General features: G+C 40.8%; 1 protein-coding gene across 6 annotated transcripts in view; it reads left to right on the top strand.

Moving 5' to 3' along the window:
* MPP7 (MAGUK p55 scaffold protein 7) overlaps positions 1–20,146 on the top strand; it is a 281,685-nt gene that overhangs the window by 79,412 nt on the left and 182,127 nt on the right. For 5 of the 6 annotated variants that reach the window (XM_090047429.1, XM_090047425.1, XM_090047426.1 and 2 more), the window contains one exon: positions 12,428–12,594. The exons of the other annotated variant lie outside the window; for it this stretch is intronic. In XM_090047429.1, the coding sequence (XP_089903555.1) occupies positions 12,558–12,594 (37 nt within the window). In that variant the 5' untranslated portion in view covers positions 12,428–12,557. The remainder of the gene's footprint in view (positions 1–12,427; positions 12,595–20,146) is intronic. 6 annotated transcript variants of the gene reach the window in all.

The following is a 20,146-nucleotide window of genomic DNA, read 5'->3' as shown; positions in this document are numbered from 1 at the left end:
GTTTTAAATTAAACTTATAACCTTAGTGTACATATTTAAAGAATGTTTTAAAGTACCTTTTAATTTCAAATTGATGCACAAATTTCAACTTGGAATAAAATAGATGTAGGTTTTGTTTTTTGTGGGGGGCAGGGAGAAGTTGAGGGAATCAGACTACTCCCATCCTGGTCATAGAATCATAGAAAAGCAGGGTTGGAAGGGATCTCATCTAGTCCACGTCCTGCTCAAAGTAGGACCCTCCCCAACTATATCATCCCAGCCAGGGCTTCTAGCTGGGTCATAGAAACCTCAAAGGATGGAGATTCCACAATCTTCCTTGGTAACCTGTTCCAATGTTTTACTACCCTCCTTGTGAGAGTTCTTTCTAATATCTAACTTAAACTTCCCTTGTTGCAATTGGAGACCATTGCTCCTTGTTCTGTCATCTCCCACCACGGAGAACAGTGCAGCTCTATCCTCTTTGGAACCGCCCTTCACGTAGTTGAAGGCTGCTGTTAGACCCCCTCTCAGTCTTCTCTTCTCCAGACTAAATAAGCCCAGTTCTCTCAGCCTCTCCTCATAAATCATGTGCCCCAGCCTCCTAACCAGTTTTGTTGCTCTCTGGAATTTGTCCTGATATTTGGTGCTGCTTAACCGTACTGCAATAAATTCTCTGGTAACCGGCACTTTACAGGCTGGAGTGCTCTGTTAATCAGCATGCCGGCTTGTAAGGAAAAGTGAAACCGGAAGTGCCTATGGTGGCACTTCCAGTTTCTCCAAGCCACCACAGCCTGGGGCAAAGCAGCCTGCGCTGCCGAGCCCCCATGGCCTGGGGGGCATAACAGCTGTGCGGGGAGGGGCAGCGATGCAGTGGGAGGTGCAGCAGATGTGGCGGGAGAAGTGGTGGCCTGGGCTGCTCAATTAACCAGCATATTTTGTTATCCAGCATCCCCCATTCCCGGGGGATGCCAGATCACAGAGCTTTTACTGTATTTAGTTTGTAACTTAAGTATATTGTTTAGGTCTTAAAGAATATTGTATGCTTGGGAGGAAAATGCATTTGTTTTTAATGTATAATACAACAAAACTGTCCCCCTCATAACCTTGTAACTTAAGTCACCATCTACAACATGGGTGGGCAAAATGTGGCCCGCAGGCTGGATCTGGCCCACCAGGCCATTCTATCTGGCCAGCGGAGCCCCTCCAAAAAACAATTATTACAGGGCGGGAGGGGTTATGGGCTCTCTGGCCATGGCACACAGCCCCTGCTAGCAGCAGTGGCAACACCAGGCTACAGGCCCTTGGGGCCCTCCTAGCCCACTGCAGGCAGAGCCCCCTAGCAGTGCACAGCTCCAGCTGAATCCTGGGAGCTGCATGTGGTGGAATGGAGCCAGTCTGGCCTGGCCCACTGGGATGTGCCTTTGAGCTGGAACGGGCTGGCTCCATGCCAGCATGTGGGACTCCTAGCACTACAGGCAGGAATTACATGCCATCGGGTTGGGCTGGGCCAGGCCAGCTCTGTGCCTCCACATGGGGCTTTTATTGCTCCAGTGGGGAGCCACGTGTAGAGGCTTGGAGCCTGCCTGATGGCACATGACTCCCAGTCTGCACACCGTTGGGCCAGGTGGGCTCTGTGCTGCCACATGTAGCTCCCTGCTGGAGTGCTGAAGGCCTGGCTCAATGGTGCGTGGCTCCTGGCTCCTGCCTGGAGTGCTGGGAGCCCCACATGCTGAAATGGAGCCAGCCTGGTCTGGATTGAATGCATGTGCCAGTGGGTCAGACTGGGCTGGGTCGGCTCTGTGATATCACATGCAGCTCCTGGGATTCAGCTAGAGCTGTGTGCTGCTGGGGTTCTCTGCCTGGCACAGTCCAGGAGTGCCCTGAGGGCCTACCGCCTGCTACTGCTGCTGCCACTGGCAGCAAGGGCTCTGTACCATGGAGGGGATGGGGGGACGTGTGGTGGAGGGCCCCACCTCTACCACAGACCACTCCACAAACCCTCTACCTTTCACAAACCTTTCACAACTCTGCACATGCTCACACCCCTGTAGCTCTTCACAATCCCCACCCCCCACCACACGCACATATACCCTCACCACAAATCCCACGCACAATATACAAGATTAAGACTTTATTTTGAGCTATTATGCAGTCATCTCTATATACACTATGTAAAAGCATGTAAATCAGGAGAAAAATATTTTTTGAAATAAAATTAAAATGTTATAATAGACGTTTGATTTTTTTATTGTATAATTTGTTGGTTTTTTTCTGCTTCCAAGTTGGCAACCCTTCCCCTCCCCCCCCCAAGGAGTTCTTTTGGGGGAAAGTGTGGGGGAATGACTTCTGATGGCAGAGGTTAGGGGGTGGGGCTTCTGGTCCCAAGATGGTGATCAGGGGGTGGGGCACCTATCAAGAGGCAGGGCTACCCTTGCAGCCCTCAGCAGCTTACCAAAAGCCAAAACAATTGCCCACCCCAGATCTACACGATTGTTAAACTTGTATGGAATCAGCAATATCTCTATTTGCCATATAATGTTCACCCCAAGTAGTGTGTGAAGTCCACTGAAGTTGGTGGCTAAGCTTTCATCAGCCTCTTGAGGTTTAATTTGTATTGCCCCTGCTGAGTTTTCATCTTCTTCCTGAATTTGTTAGAACACACAAGGATCAACTAACCATTTAGCCTTAGCTGTGTGTGCATCCCCCAAAAAGTGAAATTCACATGATGCAAATGATTGTAGGGACTGGAGGGATCAGGGACAAGTTTTTGACATTAGATCACAGCTTTGAATTAACTTAAAAGAATTCTTTACTGTTTGATAAATGTTGAGTAGCTTTTGTCAGGGGTGCTCAACTCCCCCCTCCCCCCCATAAGCCCATAAGCCGTATATGGCCCGCAGAGCCATGTCACTTGGCATGCACAGTTCCCCATGGGTCCAAGAATTTGGCAGTGGGGAAGTGGTGGCAGTATTAATTGCTGCTCTGTCCTGCCATATTTCCAGACCCATGGGGAGCCCTACAGGCTGGATAGCATGGCCCTACACTCTAATTGGACACACTGATTGGGGCAGTGGACTAGATCTGTACCATTCATCCAGCCCATGGGGCCAAAAGGTTGACCACCTATGGCCTATATCAGGGGTCAGCAACCCCCAGGCACGTGTGCTGAGCATAGCATGGAAGGCCATTTTGCTTAGCATACCACTGCCAGTCCAGGCTCTAAGCAGTTGCTGCCAGCCACCGAGCCCAGGCTGCTCCCAGCAGGTGGCTGGGAGGTTGCAAGCCCTGCTGCAAGCAGACTGGGCTCTGTGGGCCGGTTGCATCTGGGAGGCTGCAAACAGCTGCTCTGGGCTCTGGCATGTTGGCACTCTGGCACTTTCCAAGGTAGACATTGTGGTTTTTTGGGCTCTCCGGCCAAAAAAAGTTGCCTGTCCCTGGCCTATATGAAGGTGTGTTTCAGTCTAGTTCCTGGTTGAATAGATGTCTGTATTATTTAAAACAGCATGCAAACCAGAGGGAGAGCTCAGCTTAAAAGTGTGGCCTCCACTTGTTGGCCTACTTGCTCCAAGGCATGCTGCTTAGAGCAGCTGGCACAGGGAGTCCTGGAAGGTAGAAGGGGACAGCCACAGGTCATAAGACTCTGGGTCAGGCAGGAAAAGTAGTGAGTGTCACACTTTCTTCTGCACAGGGGCTGGGTACTGCAGCTCCCTAGTTGCGAATCACTGCTCTAGGCAAAAATACAGTATTACATTATTTCCGGAATACCTCCTGTGGTTTAGAGTTTATTCATACAGATTGAGCAGCATTAGAGAAAGTTTTAAATGCTCCTGCTTGTGACATGCCTCTTCCTTAATTAAATAACCCCCCTGAGGTATTTGACCTCAAGAACTCACTGTTGAAGTAAGAGGGAGCTTTGGGTGCTCAGTGTATCTGACAAACAGTCTAGAGTTTTTAGGATGATAGGTCCAACACCTTTTAACAGGCACCATCTTTGCTTTGAAGAAAGGATACAGGGGAAATGACTAATAACTTGGTTTGGCAAAAATAAATCTTTCATTGTCTAGGTCAGTGAGTCTCAACCTTTTTGGACCTGAGGCTCTCTTCACTGGACTCGAGGCACTTTCTATTACTTTTGTGAATCGAGTGACACCCAATTTCAAAAAAACTAATTTATAAATTATGGTACCTTACCCCCTTGCAGAGGGGCCTGACAGTAGGAATGGGGTATTGCCCTGGCAGGGTGCCCCGTATCCTGATTGAAAGTCACTGGTTTAGGTTGTAACATCACGTGGCATGTGTAGTTGGTTGCTTAGGGAGATATTCTTTCACCTTTGCATCGTATGGAGTTCCCAGAGGTATGTTAGGTTTTTTACAGGTACCACTAAGAATAGATACTGAAGGCCTGGTTCCTGTCTCAGACCGTTTACAGGCTGAACACAGATGTGGGGAAGAGGAGGTCTAGGACTGAGATTGCCATCATGGATGCTGAGTGTGTGGGGTCCCTGAGGGCCCTGGCCCCCCTCAGGAAGAGAACTGTCACCTGAGACGTGTAAAACTTTCCACATGTCCAGCATCTTTGCCTCTCCCCCAGCAAAAATAAAAGTCTGACTATGACTGCCATAATGTTGCTCAGTTAAGAATAAGACGCACTTCTTTCATTATGCTTTATGGGCTCAGAAAGAAGTGCAGCTCCCAAGTCTAATTCATGCTAATCCATAGAAATTGCCATGAATTAGACTGATCTCTGATCCAACAGATGTTAGCTGTTGGATCAGGAGGGTGGGGGTTCAGCTCCGATTTGGAGTCAATCCAGGGAGAGAGGCTGCATCTTCCCCTGGTTCAAAGTCCCCCACCCCCAAGCTCTGTTGCTGTCTCTGGATGGGAGTGGGGAGAAGACAGGGGAGGGAGGTCTTCTGGGGTTTTCTTAGTTTCACTGGAGTGGGGAGGTGTAGATAAGAGGCAGGTAGATTGGAGTCTTCCCTCCCAGGTGAGGGGCTACAATCGGCCACTCTCTTCTTCCCTGCCCCCAACTCCAGTGGGGGTGAGAACCCCAGAATGGACCTTCTTCCCCTCCCATCCAGACCACAGCTCTGGTCTAGCTGCAGCTCTAGGCTGCAGCCTGAGCAGATTGACTGAATTCATTTCTATCTGCTGGGGAGTGGCCCTCGTTTGAACCCTCATGTAACGAGAGTTAATTTGTTGCATGATTGGAAGGGTCTGTAGTTGTGCTATTCTATTTGGACATGACCTTAGAGAGATTTCAAGGGGCTGGTCAGCAACAAATGTCATTTCTGTCTGTGCCCTATCTGCCTCTTTATTGTTTACTAGATTTATAGCAAGTACTACAGAAACAAATATTTGGAAAGGAATTTAATGAAAAGCTGATGGCTTGGTGAATAATGGCTATGCTCCTTGCAAATCAATATCATGGAAGAAGACAGGAAAGCCAGAGTGGAATAAGGGAAAAATAGGATAAAAAAGCATATGTCATTAAAGGCCCTGGCTATGTTATGTACGTGATAGTCCTGACCTAACTCTTTTCCTGTGTCTAAATGAAGATTGTGGAAGTTGAAAATTACATTAGTTTGATGCTTGGTTGAGTGACAGTCCTTTAACTTCTGTCATTGCTCTAAGTAAAGCTCTACTTGTGTACAGCAAAGAGACTTCTCATGAGAAGGAGTTTTTAATGGTAATGTAGCTAAATAAGTTTTCTTAGGGCCTTGTTGCATGGTAATTTTGGACAGCTTCTGGAGCTGTTAACACCTGAATTAGCTGCACATTAACACCTGAAACTAGTTTTAAGCACTGGTTAGGCAGCTCCAAATTATGGCAATCCAGGACAGGGTTATCTCCTGATCCGTGTTACCCAACTGTGTTGCACTGAGTGGGAGAACTCTGGGCTACGCATTAGTGTAAACACCCTATCCTTGCCCCCTCTTTCACTGGCCCAGAATTAGGCCCACTGTCCCCGCTCCCTAGCACCCCAGATCCCTGCTCATTACCTTTGCCCCTGCCCCCCGCACGTCCAGCCTGGTGGCAGCAGTGGAAGCCTGGCAGGCAGGTTAACGCTTCTTTGACTGCTTCTTCTGGACAGGCAGTGCTGACAGCCGCAAGTAGGTGGGTGGGGTTGGGGGGAAATCCCAGGGGTGAGAGGACAGAGTGGGAACCCCAAGGGGTAGGAGGTGGAGTCCTGGGAGTGGGGGGGAAGACCTGGAATGGGAAGGGAGGAGATTCTTACCTTTCAGTCCTCTAGGCCCTTGCTAACCTGAATTATAACTGCTCCAAACTTGAGCTAGCTCTAACACCCATCAGCATTTTTGGCTCATAGTGTAATCAGTAACAAGGCCCTTAGAACTTCTTGTTTTATTGCATATTAATGAGCATCCATCTGTAATATTTTCTACCTTCTTCTCCCATGTCTTATTTGTCCTTTAGAAATACCTCTGGCCTTTATAATCTCCTGTTTTTGCCCCTGCTACTAGAATTTTGTAAAAATATCAAGGGCTTGTTTCTTTTCTAATGCCTTTAGGGGCTTCAAGAAGGAAAATACAGGGCTGATTGTTTCACAAGAAGGAAAACTTCATCTTTGAGGCATGCCCCAGGTTGCAAAAGTAACTGAAAATATTAAATGGACTCTTAAGCTAGACTGAATTCTCAGCTACTGTTCTCAGAGTTTAGCTAAATGTGGTGACATGTAACTCTGCTGGCAGTAGCTGAGGATTGATGTAACTTAAAGTAAATAAATCACAGGACTAATGGAGGTCTACTGGTTCTTGGAGCTACTGGTCTTTCTTCGGAAACAATTACAGATCTGTAAGCAGCATCAGATACAGTCTGTTGGTGTCCTAGTACTCGTTGAGGGCATTCAGGAAGTTTCCTGTTCTATTTAAAAATATGCTAAGGCCCAGTAGGTTTCACAGATGAAAGTATTGATCTTTTGTCACTTTTGTGAGAGAGACATTTTTCATCTGTGCAGAACTTGTAGGAGAATATGTTGAAGTGAGTCCATCTCAGAAAAGTTGAAAAGTGGAGAAGAATGGAATCAGAATGGTTATCAGATGTCTCCATAAGAGAGGCTTCGCCCCAAAAGAAATCCATGAGGATATGGTGGTAACACCTTGAGGATGATACCCCATCATATACCACAGTGTTACAAAAATGAGTTGAATTTAAGGAATGGAGAATCAACCGCGAGCATGAGCTAAGGTCATGATGCCCTAGAGCGGCCACTACTCCAAACAAGTTGTTTCAGCTTTGTTCAAGATGGCAACAATGACAGACGATCAATAATTAGGCAAACAGCTTATGCAGTGAGATGGACATCAGCAGGGTCTCAGTGAGTGCTATCCTTAGTGAAAACGTCTGCATGAGAGAGTTGTCTGAAGGCTGATCACTAGACAAAAGAAAGCAAGACTGCCATTTCAAGGGAACTCTGTGGTGGTTTCAGACGGATTGACAAATTCTTGAGTAGGATTCTCACTGGGGATGAGACATGAGTTCATCATTTTGAACTTGAGACCAAACAGTACTGCAAGTACACAGGTTCCATCTCCAGAGGATAGCATCTATTGGTAAGGTTTTTTGGGAGGGCATGGGATAGTAAAAAGGTAGGCATGATGACAGGCAGGTTCATCAAGGTGGAGTACTATACTAGTGAAGTACTGTGCTTGGGAGGAGTCAAAACTATGGGCTTTTAAACACTGAGCTGAGGAGTGCCATTATGCCAGGACCGTGGATCACTCCACACATCTCAGGTTCCAGGGACAACAGAAACCAAATGTGATTCTAGCTTCTTTCCCATCCACCTTATTCACCACACAAGATTAATTCCCTCAAATAACCTGTTTCCCAAGTTGAAAGGAGAAATTAATGGGAAGAATTTCACTGTTGATGCGATGACTGCAGCAGCCGAGTTGTTTTGGCATAAGGACGTGAGATGGGAATGGGCAGGAAGCAGTTGCTCTGGGCCAAGTACATTGATATCAAGGGGAATATATTGAAAAACAAACGGTTGAATGCAGATGTTCAGACTGGAACTTTTATGAATCGAGCTAGAAACATAGTCAGTAAAAGTTGTAAAGGAAATGGATCTCATTAAGTTTACAGTTTCCAAAAGAAGAGACCTACAGACTAAGGGAAGTGTTGCTTTTAATCCAGTTTTTGACCACCAAAGTCTGACTCTGTCTAGGAAATCTCTTTTGGCAATTTCCTGTACTGAATAGATTTGGAGACCTGTCCTTAGTCATTCAGCACGCTTCAGTTAAATGAAGTTCCACAGCAAGCACAAAACTGAATGCCTGTCAAATTTCCTGTCTCCACATGAAATCTTTATCTGGTGTTTCAAATACCATTTCCAGGCCTGCCTTTCTACTTTCTGGAAATCAAGGTCATATTCCTCAGAGTAGTAGCATCTTTTAGGCAAACAAGTGAAGTGGGAGTCCTGTGTATCTCAACCTGTTTTTTAGTTTCCCCTGTTTTATAACACACCCGGACTTTGCTTGAAGCTATTTCTCATTTCAGACCAGACCAGAAGTGTTTCATCTCTCTAAAAATGTGATGAAAGTCTGTTCTTCTTATTCAACCCTTTAAACAACTTTCATAAATCAAATGTTCAGCAGCTTATGGGGGTAATCAAAAGGGGAAAAATTGGCTCATCACTATCTATTAATGACTGGGACTTGCCAGTCTAATGTAGTTGTGGAAAGGCTGACCACTTCAGAATGAGAGATTTGGATTGGCAGGTTCTTCATTTAAAAAACCATACAAAGTATTGGTCTCCTCTGAGTAAGCCTCCCTTTCTTAGATCTTGTAAAAACCTGCCTTTCCCTCAAAGCATTTTCCAATCTTGTTCACTCTTCCTTTTTACTATCTCTGGCTTAGACTTACTGGCTTAGATGCATGTTATATGGCACATAGGGGTGATTGCAAACAGGATCTACCCCCTTTCCTCCATAATCTTAAATATCTTTAAGTATATACGTGAGAGTGTACTTTTTCTTCCTGAGAACCATAAATTCTTGATTCTTTAGCCTTGAAAGCTGTTCCCTGGAGGCTGGGTTATTTATAATTAACCATATAATATTCCTGGCTATTTATAATTTAAAAATTTGGTACAAAGGTTAGTTAATTGGCCTGCATTTTTGAGCACTTGGGGTAGTGCTGGTTGATGCCTCTAGATTGGTGAATATGCTTGTTACAGTAGTTCCGTTTAAAAGTTTGCGTGTGGAGGGGGGTCCTATCTTTTAATTTTCTCTAGGTTGACTAACTTGTTTTTATCAAACGTCGTGTGGTTTAATTGGAAACCTGTGGAAATTTAGAGATTGTAATGAAATGCATAGCTAACTTGATTCCATTAAATGTTTGTACATATATATAATGATATTGCTGCAATATGGTATTTAAAAAGTACTTTTTTAACTGCATCCTAAGACCTTTCTAATGTAACATTAAACAACCACTTTTTATAAAGAGAAGGAAAACGTTGTTTACACCCAATACAGTATAGTTGCTTTCTTTGGTCATAAAATACTTGAAGCAAATCCGTGTATCCCTCCGTGTAGCCACTAGATGTCACAAGTGCTACAGGAGCCTGTGAGGTTACTAAGGGCCTGGTGGAAATTCAACCACATATCACAGGACTTCACATATTTCACTGTTTCCACATGGTAGATGCCAGAAAAATCTGATACAGTGTGATATATAGAAGCAAGGTACAACTGGAATAATGAAATTTCAAAAATAAGCTCTTTTTAAAGGCTGGTTGTAACAGTCCTGTTGGGTATTGTAAATGCCTCAGGTGCACTTGATACTGCTGTTACGTTCCTGGCTTTTGGTTCTAATTTTTATGGAAAGATGGATTGAACTTCAATTTAAGAATATTCGGTAATCCCTCTCAGGACGTACTGTAACAGCTGGTATTTTTGTGTTGCAGCAAATCGATTCCATACAGCAGTCAGCAATACCTAGAGCTGGACTCTGACAAAAACTTCCAAAGCATTTTAAATAATTTGAGCCAAAGAAAATAACATCATCAGTGCAAAAATGTAGCTTAATTTGCAACTTTAGGGGGAAAAAAATCCCTGTTTCATTCCAACAAAATATTAAGCATTTGACTGGTAAAGATTTCATCAAGTCATTTATTTTTCATTAATATATATGTAGGATCTAGAGGGAATAACTTTATGCCATATATAAGTTTCTTAAATAATAAGGTGTCTAGATTTTTTTTTAATATTGAATGATTTACCATGAAAAAATAGAAGAAAATATCCAGGCTTTTCAATATATGGCATATATGAAGATCAACAGGATTTTAAAGTTTACTTGGATTTTCTTGAAGAACCAGCAGTTCTATAATTAGTAAAAATGCAGTGTATTCGTTAGTGAAAATGCTTTGTAATAGTCAACATTCAGTTTTGACATGGGACAGAAGCTTTAAGTCACATTTGAATAAGAGGTATGTGACTATTCAAGAATTATTGCATTTTATCAAGCTTAATACACACGTGAAAATGGAAAACTCTGCAGTCCTTCAGATAAGGATACTTTTGCTGATTGTGGGATTATAAGTAGCTCTTGATCATATATGTTCCTTTAGGAAAGTTATATATGTAAAAAGAAATTAGAAATCAAATGTGTGTCTCTTTCAAAAAAAAAAAATGTACAGTGTGTCCTTGGCTTACACTTCCAGATTTTTTTTTCTAACTGAAGTCTGGCTTGACTTGCATGAAGATGTTTGGTAACTGCAACATTATAAGGAAACCTTTGTCACCCTTGACTGCTAACCTTTTCTTCTCTGATTCAACTTCTGTGTTTTAGGAAAAATGAAGTTGTCCTTGATCTTTTGAACATTAATACAAGACATTCCTTTGGAACTTGTTTTCCTGTTTTCTTGAACCTCTTGAAACTATATTTTCTTCACTTTGCTATCTAACTTATGTAAAACACACAATCCTTATTGCTTCATTCTCAAAAAAAGTACCATTTACAGAGAGAGTTGTTTCTTGCTGGTGGAGTGAAACCTGTCATCTTTTACAAAACAAAATGAATTCTTTAGGGACTATAGATTTCTGCTGTATGTAATTTTTAAAAAAAATCAGGTAACATCTGAAATCTAGCATATATAATTTTCCTTAAGGTATCATTTTTTAAATGCTGAGGAATATAAAATAAGTTTATATTTGAGGTCTGGCTAGCAGCTCTGTGACTTCTATTTATAGCTTATTAAGTTCTAATAGTCCTGAATTTTATTGTAGTAATTTTTAGCCTGTTTTTTTTGCAGAGAACAACAGATGCAACAGTATATATTGTGTATGGAATCTGTGTTTATAACATAGGAATGTTGCAAAGTACAAATATGTCCAAAATATTCATTTTTAAAGTGAGGAGGACTTCAAGAAAGTAGTATTTCAATTAGTAACACCCAGTCAGTACCCATTCTTGTGACAAATTGAAATCATTCTGATTTCTTACTTAGATGACATGCTTTATTTTCCAGAATCGGGGGAAAAAATATTATTTCAGATGTCTGTCTGTCTGTCTGTCTGTCTGTTTTCATACCCCTGTATAAGTTAACATTGGTAGTCTTAATGAAATTCCTTTTCGCTGGTTTGTTTTACAACTTGATAGTTTGTGTTTAAATCTAGGTTTTTATTTCTGTGACCACTCACGACAGTGTCCTCTCTCTCCAAAGGAGCTGAACAAAACCAAACCCTTTGTAGCAACTTGCTTCTGTAGTAATTTTAAAAATTACCAGTATAACTTACTAGTACGAAAGGTACAGGGAGACATGCTCAGCTAGTGGAAATTGTGCTTCCACCAAAGTCGATAAGGCTGTGTTCATTTATGCCAGCTGAAGACATGTTCTCAAAGTCTGTATTTTAACAATTTATCTTGAAGTTTTAATCTGTATTTCAAACTGTAAACATAAATTGCACATCAGTTGCTAAATGAATTGAAAAAAATATAATGTAATTGGAAGTTAAATGGAGGCCTTATTTAAATTGGTATTAGAGTTAACAACAGTGGTTCTGGTGAACAGTGAGCAATTTTAAAGTATTCACTGTTTGGGGAAAATAGCTCTTTATTTCCAAAATACTTGACATTCTAGGGTTAAAACATGTAATTTATAGAAGGGAAATGTTAAACGATTTTTACAGCAGCATGGGATTGAAGACTGGACTGAAGAAAACAAACTTGCTTCACCTGGGAAAAAGTCTTAGCAGTCTAATATAAACATAGTGCTCTCTTGTTTTTAATTGAAAACCTAAAATTAAATCAAAAGCTTGTTTAGCAATAATGATTGGACTTAGGCAGTATTGAGAGTGTTTCGGAAGGACTGCAAGCTACTAACTAGATCAAGTTTTAAAGAAGTTTTTTGACATAGTTAAGCTGCAGTAATTTACAGTTTAACAGTTCTTTATTGTAAAATTGTTTCTGTTCTTTCTAGGGGAAGTTTGGAGATTGCATAAATCTTTGTAGACAACTTGGCTGCAAGCAGTCCAGCTGAAATTAACTGCTGCCTTCTGGCTGCGGAGTGCTATTCTAACGTTCCTGTGTGATATTCTGTAGACTAAATCATGCCAGCTTTATCAACTGGATCTGGAAGTGACACAGGTACGCAAACCTTGGAGGACTGCATGTTTCCTCCAGGTCTTATTTGTTAAGTCTACAACCTTTATCTACAGAATTTATCAAAAAGATTATTAATTGCAGCCATAACAGTTGGCTAAACTAGCACTTTTAAACTTAACCTCTTCTCCCTGTAGTTAATATAAAAATACTAAACATAAGTGATTAACCTCCCCCACCCCTTCCAAACAGATTATATAACGTTTGCAAGAATTTGTGTTCAGTCTTTGGCTTCTACAACGTTAACTTAAAAAAAAAAAAAAAAGTGCATGAATGAAATCATTTTACATGCCCCAATGTTTGCAACAGTCTAGACTATCCCCTCTGTGAATTACAGATATGAGTGATGTTATTTCTGAACTCAAACTGTTTTGGGGTATTTTTTTCTCCTTTTTTTTTTTTTTTAAAGACTTTTCTGAAGTTCTCTTCTACACTGTCTTCCATGGAGGGCCTCATTCCCACCTTTGAATATAGATAGTGGCAATACAGAGATAAATGTTTTCCATAGCTTTTAAAAGCATTACTCTTCTTTTTGGTAATTTTTAGGGCACACGATGTATGCCAGTGATTCTCAGCCGGGGTCCTGCAACATCTTGGGGTGCCACAAGATCCTCTTAAGAGTGATGTGCAATATTAGGTGTACAAGTATCCACAGATGATTCACAAGATAAACCCAGAGATTTCAACAAAGAATCCATAGTGTCAAAAATATTTTGGTATACTCTTTTTTTGGGGGGGGGGGGGTTTAATTCTTTGATCAATTAAATTATGTTTCTGTAGTCAAGAAATGAGTAAATGGCAAGACATGGCCTTTTCTGTGGGGTGCCTTGTGTCTAAAAAGGTTGAGAACCACTGATGTATGCAATGGCTTAATTTCTATCCTGGTGTTACAAGCATGGCATCCCTGTGCAAAACGTGTTTAGCCCCATTTTAGAGCAGAGAATACTAAAGCAGTAAGATAAGCAAGGTTAGACAATCCTCTTTTACTTCAGGACATACGGTAAAAAAGTTCCCACAGGTGGGTTAGAACTTGGATTCTTGGTTATTGAGTGTGTGCTCATTTTGCTTGATCACATAGTTTTGTATGCAAAAAGGAACTGGAGAGTCTAGAAAAGGATAGGAAGGTTTTTAAGGGAGGTTTTAAAATACACATGTAATTCTGCTTCATTAATCTGCCTGGTTTGTGTAGAGGAGTAAAAGATTAATCTAGCTTTGGTATCAAAAAAAAAATTCTCTGCCTAAAATTAGTCACCTTTTTATATTTCTTCTTCTTCCGTTCTCTGACTCTTAGCCCTTGTGCTGTATTTTCAGGAATTTATTTCCTCTAGTCTCTCCCCCAGAGGTACTGCATTCCACTTTCATGACAGTTGAGTCCAGCTAGTATGCTTGTTGATCTTTATCCTTGAATTCTGGAGGACTTATCACAGAGGGTCTGTGCTGAGATAATTTTTTTATGTCAGTCAGCCTTTCCTTCAGAGAACCACTTAAAGAGCATCTGTTGGCATTTCCTGAAATTTGGCACGTACAATAATGAGTGGAGATGGGCAGTAGGGTAATGGTACCTAATGCACACAGTATGGGTTATGATATTATTTAATCAAGAAAATGGGCACACAGGTAATAAAGCTCAGTGACAATGAATTTCTGAATAAACAAAATCAATATTTGAAAAAGCGTGAAAAATTTAAAATCTTAATTTTAAAACAACTTGCTTTTTTAAGCACATGCATTATACTGTTAAATAATGTGGTGTTCCAAACATCTTCTATAATTGTGATTAACAACAAAGCTTAACCATCCCCACAAACCTGCAAAACATATTAATAACCCATGACAGGACCATCTGCCTTTTTATTGCTTAAATAACATTTTGACCATAGGCCAGAAATCCTGTGTTAGGTACTGCAAGGTGTAAATGGTACCCTTTACTCCAGCAAAGGCTGAAGTTCTGGAGGAAGATATGATCCTTTTCTTCCTATCTCATGGAGGGGATGGCAAGTAATATTTGCAGAGTAAAAAACAGTTTTTACCTGTGCAGAATGCTTATATCACAACTAGGGTTTCCATCCTGGTTTTAATACAAGGGCTTATTTTCTGGTCTACTTTCTGATCCAAATAGCAGTACTGTTTTTCTCCAAATACTCCCAATCTTTAGTTTAAAGAAGAACGAGTGTCTATTACTTGTGCCAGTATGTGGTGGGAACACCATTTTATGCCTCTCCTGTCCTTTTCTGTGTAAGATGCATGAATCTGACATGTTGTGAAGTATAATGCAGTTTAACCGAAGCTGCTCCAGCTCGTGATAACATTTCATGTGGAATGTCCCAGAGTTAACATGCTGTTTTAGTGAACCAGTGCAAAGGCCACTAGGCTGAGATTTACTGTGGTGGCAAGGAAGAGTCTTTTGTACAAGAAATCAGTGAGCTGCGATTACTCTCTGCCCAGGCACTGCATCAGCTCTTGTTCAGTTGATTCTTTTTTTCTTAGTGATGCCACCTATACTTTCTTCAGTTGCTTTCCTAACAAAACCTTTTTTTTTATGGTTTGTCCGCTATTATTTTTCAGAAATGCTGGCCAGTTATGTCTCTTGAATGTATTTTGGGAGGCACCTAGCAAACATTTGTCTACCATGCTAAAATAAGAAGGAAGGTTATGCTTGCTGAATTCCTTTTTTTAAAGGTGTCTTTGTTTCCAGGAGAAATCAACCAGGTGGTGATTAATTTTAGTCACTACCCATCTGATCTAGGTTTGTAAGGATGGCCTAGAGATGAAAGGTGCCCTCTGTATTAATTCCCGGCATTACCCAGGCTGCTGACAGATGCTCAGTTTAAGGTGCAATGGGATCTAATGTTCAATCCCAACAATAGTACCTCCTTTTATGCCCCATGTGTGTGGCAGGATGCATGATTTTTTGATTAGATCCCAATTTATACCTTATCTGCCAGTGTACTGCCTTCCCCTTGCATTGGCAAGTTGAAACCTAGATGCTGACAATCAGCTAATTGTTATTTGGGGACCAAACCAGAGGTCAGAATTAGCCCTGGCCCAACCATCAGCTGATTGTCAGAACTTCAGAAGTGGGGCATATACATTTATTACTCCTCCCCATACGAGGGGATGCTGGCTGCCACAGCCCAATCCCAAAGTCCCTACACATCATGACCTATAAAACCACAGTCTAGGGACTGGTTCTGCCCCCCAGCCCAACTGGGTAGGGGACAGCTATGTCCTGGGCCCTGGGGTTGCTCCATGCTGCATCTTGACATTCAGTTGAGTGGCAGGATCTGTTATGGGCCAGCCCTAACTAGCCACACATTCAGTTTAAGGTGACGCACGAATTGCAAAATTGTTCTGCATTACATGTGGAATAACTTTGGCTCATTGACTGTATTAATCATGCCTTAAATTGACTGAAATGTGGCCAGGGTACTATTTAGGGCGTGATTAACCTGTTAATTGCATCTTAAGTGTAATGTCAGTCTTTCCTTATTTTCAGTCTTACTTGCAGCTTTCACAATGGTGTTAAGGTACTGTTCTTAAGTTAAACCACTTTTAAGTAAGATGGAGAGACTAAAGAGAACTGTTGTACAAGCATTCTTTTTAAAGTTAATGTCCTATGTATTCTTCTTGATCAGTTTTTCTTTTATAATTCTGATTGCTGGATTGTGCAAATTTTTCTCTTAAATCTGCAGTTAAACTCTTATTCAAATATCTTTGCATAACTTTATTTGCATACCTTTAGTCTTTTAAGAATCTAAAGATACTTTTCATTAAAAGACTTCTTAAATTAATAAAGGCTTATACGCTGATTTTTACATGTTGCTTCCTGCTTAGTGCTGTTACTCTGAAAGTGTGGTGCCACTGTTCCCTCACAACCTGGAATTCCATGCGAACTCAAGGCAGCTATCTTAAATTCTTTCCTGAGCTAGGGCCCCTAGCTATTTCCAGAGTCTCTTTAAAAGAAAGTTGTTTTTTTTGTTGCAAAAGCTTCAGAATGTGCTTATGTGCTAGAAAACAAAGGCTAAAGTTATGGAAAATAAACCTGCTCTCCTAATCCAATGGACTATGTTTAAAACTAGTTTCTGTGAATCTCACTCATTTGGTACCTTAAAGACTTGAGCCAGAAATCCTGTCCCCGTGGAAGTTGATGTTAATTTTGTCATTTACAGGAATAGACCAAGATGACTCCATTTTAAAGCGTCAGAATGTGGTTTTATTATAAAAATGCTATACAAATTATACTGAAAGATTCCTTTTATAACTATAACTTCATATCAGATGTGCTAAATTTACAGGAGAAAAATATTTTTTTCTAACTTGTCTTTAGAAATTCATTCTGGGATCTGAAAATCAAGCTGGTTCTTTTGATGTATTCTCCACAATAAATCCAAACTTTATAGGACAGATTTTGACCTCAGACAATTAGTGTGACATGTCTGATAACGGGGTGGTATAGTTATAATAGAATAACTGAAGTCAGAATTTTGTCCTATGCTTAGGAATGGGGGCTGCAACACTGTTGATATACTTGCACTGCTTACTGCCTGAATATTTCACTGCAGTGCTTTGCCAGCTTTGTTGGCTGTACGCGGCCTCTGTTCCCAAATAGAAAATTACAAGTGCTGACAAAATTTGGAGCTGACTTTATGTTCACTGGTCATTAGAAGCTGTTAATCCACCTTAATTTTTTTGCAAATAGATTTCACTTCCACTACTTCATTCATTTTAATTTATTTGGTACCCATTTTAACATAACCTTTTCATTGCCAAATTTTAAATAACATCTGGATTGAAAAGGAAGTTGAATGGGTGGCAAAGCTGTGAAAGGGCACCATACTGAGAGAGATATGTGCACTTCCCAAGTAAGCAGATGCCTGGTCCCAGGAGGTAACAGCAGGTTTTGTCCTGCTAATGCAGTACAAGTAGGAAGTAACTAAACGTAAGGCAACTCCCCATCTTTTGGTATGGATACAAAAGTTGTTGCTGGGAGCCGTGGATGCACTGCTATAGAAGGTGGAGGGAGACTTAGAACATAACGTAAGATGTGCTATTGGCCAGACCAATGGTCATCTATTCCAGTATCCCATGACTGATACTAGCAGGAGTAGATACTAGAGAGAGATTGTTGAACTGGATAGATCTAGGGTGGTCTATCCCCTATCTGTTATTCTCCCTGACATCTACCATTATTGGTTTAGGGATGTCAGATATCTCCAACCATTCCATTCTGGTGAAGAAAAGGGCTGTAGTAGATGTCGTTGTTTCCTAGTGGACTCTCAGCCCCAAGTGTTGTAGTGGAGTCCTGGTCCAAGTGGATTGTTCACATGTGCCACTAAAATTTCATTTTTTCAGGGGAATGAATTCCATATATTCTAATTTGACACAGTTACTTGTGTTTTATATTTATGATGGCATACACAACAGGGGCACTGTCTGTTATTTTCAGATGCGAAGGTTGTAAAGATGTTCCAAAGCAAGGGTAATATAGTACTGTTGCCTTTAGTTGCACTATGGTTAGGACTGCAGCAACACTGCTTAATTTTCGTACCAGGCTAAAATGTATATGTATGGTCATATCAGCCAGTTGAAGCAAAAGTCGTAGCGACCCAAATGGGGATGGGATCTAGAGGCATTAAATGTCTTGCAGGCTTGCATTAGCATTGAAAATGTATGAAACTAAGATTCAAATTAATCCTATTAACTGTAATTAGATTTATTTTTTAAAATCAACATTCAATTAATGTAACTTTAGTTACATCGCTAGTAACCTTTTCATGGCGGTTAGTAGAATAATTTCATGGCACAAGATTTCCTTCTTTAAAAAGATTTAATCCTGTCCTTAAAAAACAAAACAAAACCCTGGAATTAAAACATGTGTGTTGTTATCTTTACCAATGGTAAATTCCTTAAAATTATTACTGTTATTACTTGGACACAAATGTATCCCTGACTTCTCATATTTGGCAGCTGGGTTGGTTTTAATTTTTCTCAAATAAGCATCAAGGTATTTTAAAATTCTGTAAATTTGAGACTACAACACAATATAGGTTGTTTTCTAAGCAAAAGCCTTAATAAATAGTCATTCTTGTTGGAATGAAAGCCAATATTGCATGAACAGTAGACAGTTCCAACTTGTGCCAGATGTCCTTTGACTAGAGCAGAGTATTATGTAGTAGCACACACGTGTAACAGTGCCAGAATCTAGATTAGCCGACAGAGCATATTGTGTACATTTACTGTCAGAGGAAGGGTGCTGTGGTTCAGGTCAAAGACTGACTATTTTACTGTTAGTCCTAAAACTGTTAATCTAAATGACATTTAGTACTGATTTAAGGCAGTCAAAATGTCCCTGCTAATTTCTAGTTGTTCAGTATGGAAAATTTATATATATTCTGATGCTATGAATCTGTGAAATAGTTGCCACTCTTTCAATGAGCGTTTTATTTTACCTAAACATACCCTTGAGACAGTGCATCATCTTGATGTCTTTTTAATACTGGGCGTCTTCCTCCTGTTGATTTTTGCTGGCTTAAATTCTAATTCAGAATGCTACACTTGTTCAGTGGGAGCGTTTACCTTTAGTACACTAGGGGTATACCCAGCTTCACAGTAAAAATGTTTTGCTCCTTAACTGTAAAGTAAATCAGTAGTTGTCTGCATGATCTACTCCAGAACATAGTATGAAGCTTGAAATTCATGGTAATCAAATGAAGTTTTCCAGCAGCTTTGGGCTCAATTCAATAATAAATAGTCTTGGCTCCTACTGTTGGAAGGCTTCATTCAATCTCTTAATGGGAAATTGTTTCCCCTCCTTTGCAGCTGTAAAGTCACATTTGGTATTCCATACCACTCCTCTCCAGTACTGAGTCCCTTACTCTCACCCTTGCAATCTGTGACTTTAGGGTTAACATAGTGAGAATGCTCAGTGATTGTATCCTGGGCATCCTAATGCTGGGGTAAGTTCTTTTCTGACTGTATGCCAGATACCTTTATCTTCTCTGGTGTTGAAGATGTAGGTACAGATTCTTGGCAAATGACTCACCATAGCTGATGTCTGTACAAGTGGCCAGTCAGTTCTTCTAGGGCATTCAAGGTTGTCATAACTATGCAAACTTTCTTTGCAAAGAGTAAAGCCACTGGGATTTGTGGAAAATATAAACAGATCAGGGCATGGGCTTTCCTTTGTCCACTGATTGTTTGTCATAGGTCACTTCATATCAGTATTCTTATCTTGTTGTTATTGTAGATCTCCACAGTGTGAGTGATTTGATGGAAACGTTTTAAATTACTGTTAAAAGCATATTTGATCTGCAGAATATTATGCCCATTAACATTGTATGCAGTAAGTATATGCGATGACTTCGGACTTTTAAAAAAGGCACCAGTGATCAGCTGAATGTAAGCATATGAACAGTATAGCATTTTGTCCTTCACTATGTGAATGCTAATCGTTTGTAACTATCAAACTCGACTCAGAATGTAACAATCTGTAGTGTGCTAAATCTGAAATACACATGTTGAGGCAAATCCTAAAAGA

This window comes from Crocodylus siamensis, chromosome 5 (genome assembly GCF_052110815.1).
Source record: "Crocodylus siamensis isolate JL-2025a chromosome 5, ASM5211081v1, whole genome shotgun sequence".
Taxonomy (NCBI): Eukaryota; Metazoa; Chordata; order Crocodylia; family Crocodylidae; genus Crocodylus; species Crocodylus siamensis.
The sequence above is the reverse complement of the archived record's forward strand: the minus strand, read 5'-3'. Positions and strand labels throughout refer to the sequence as shown.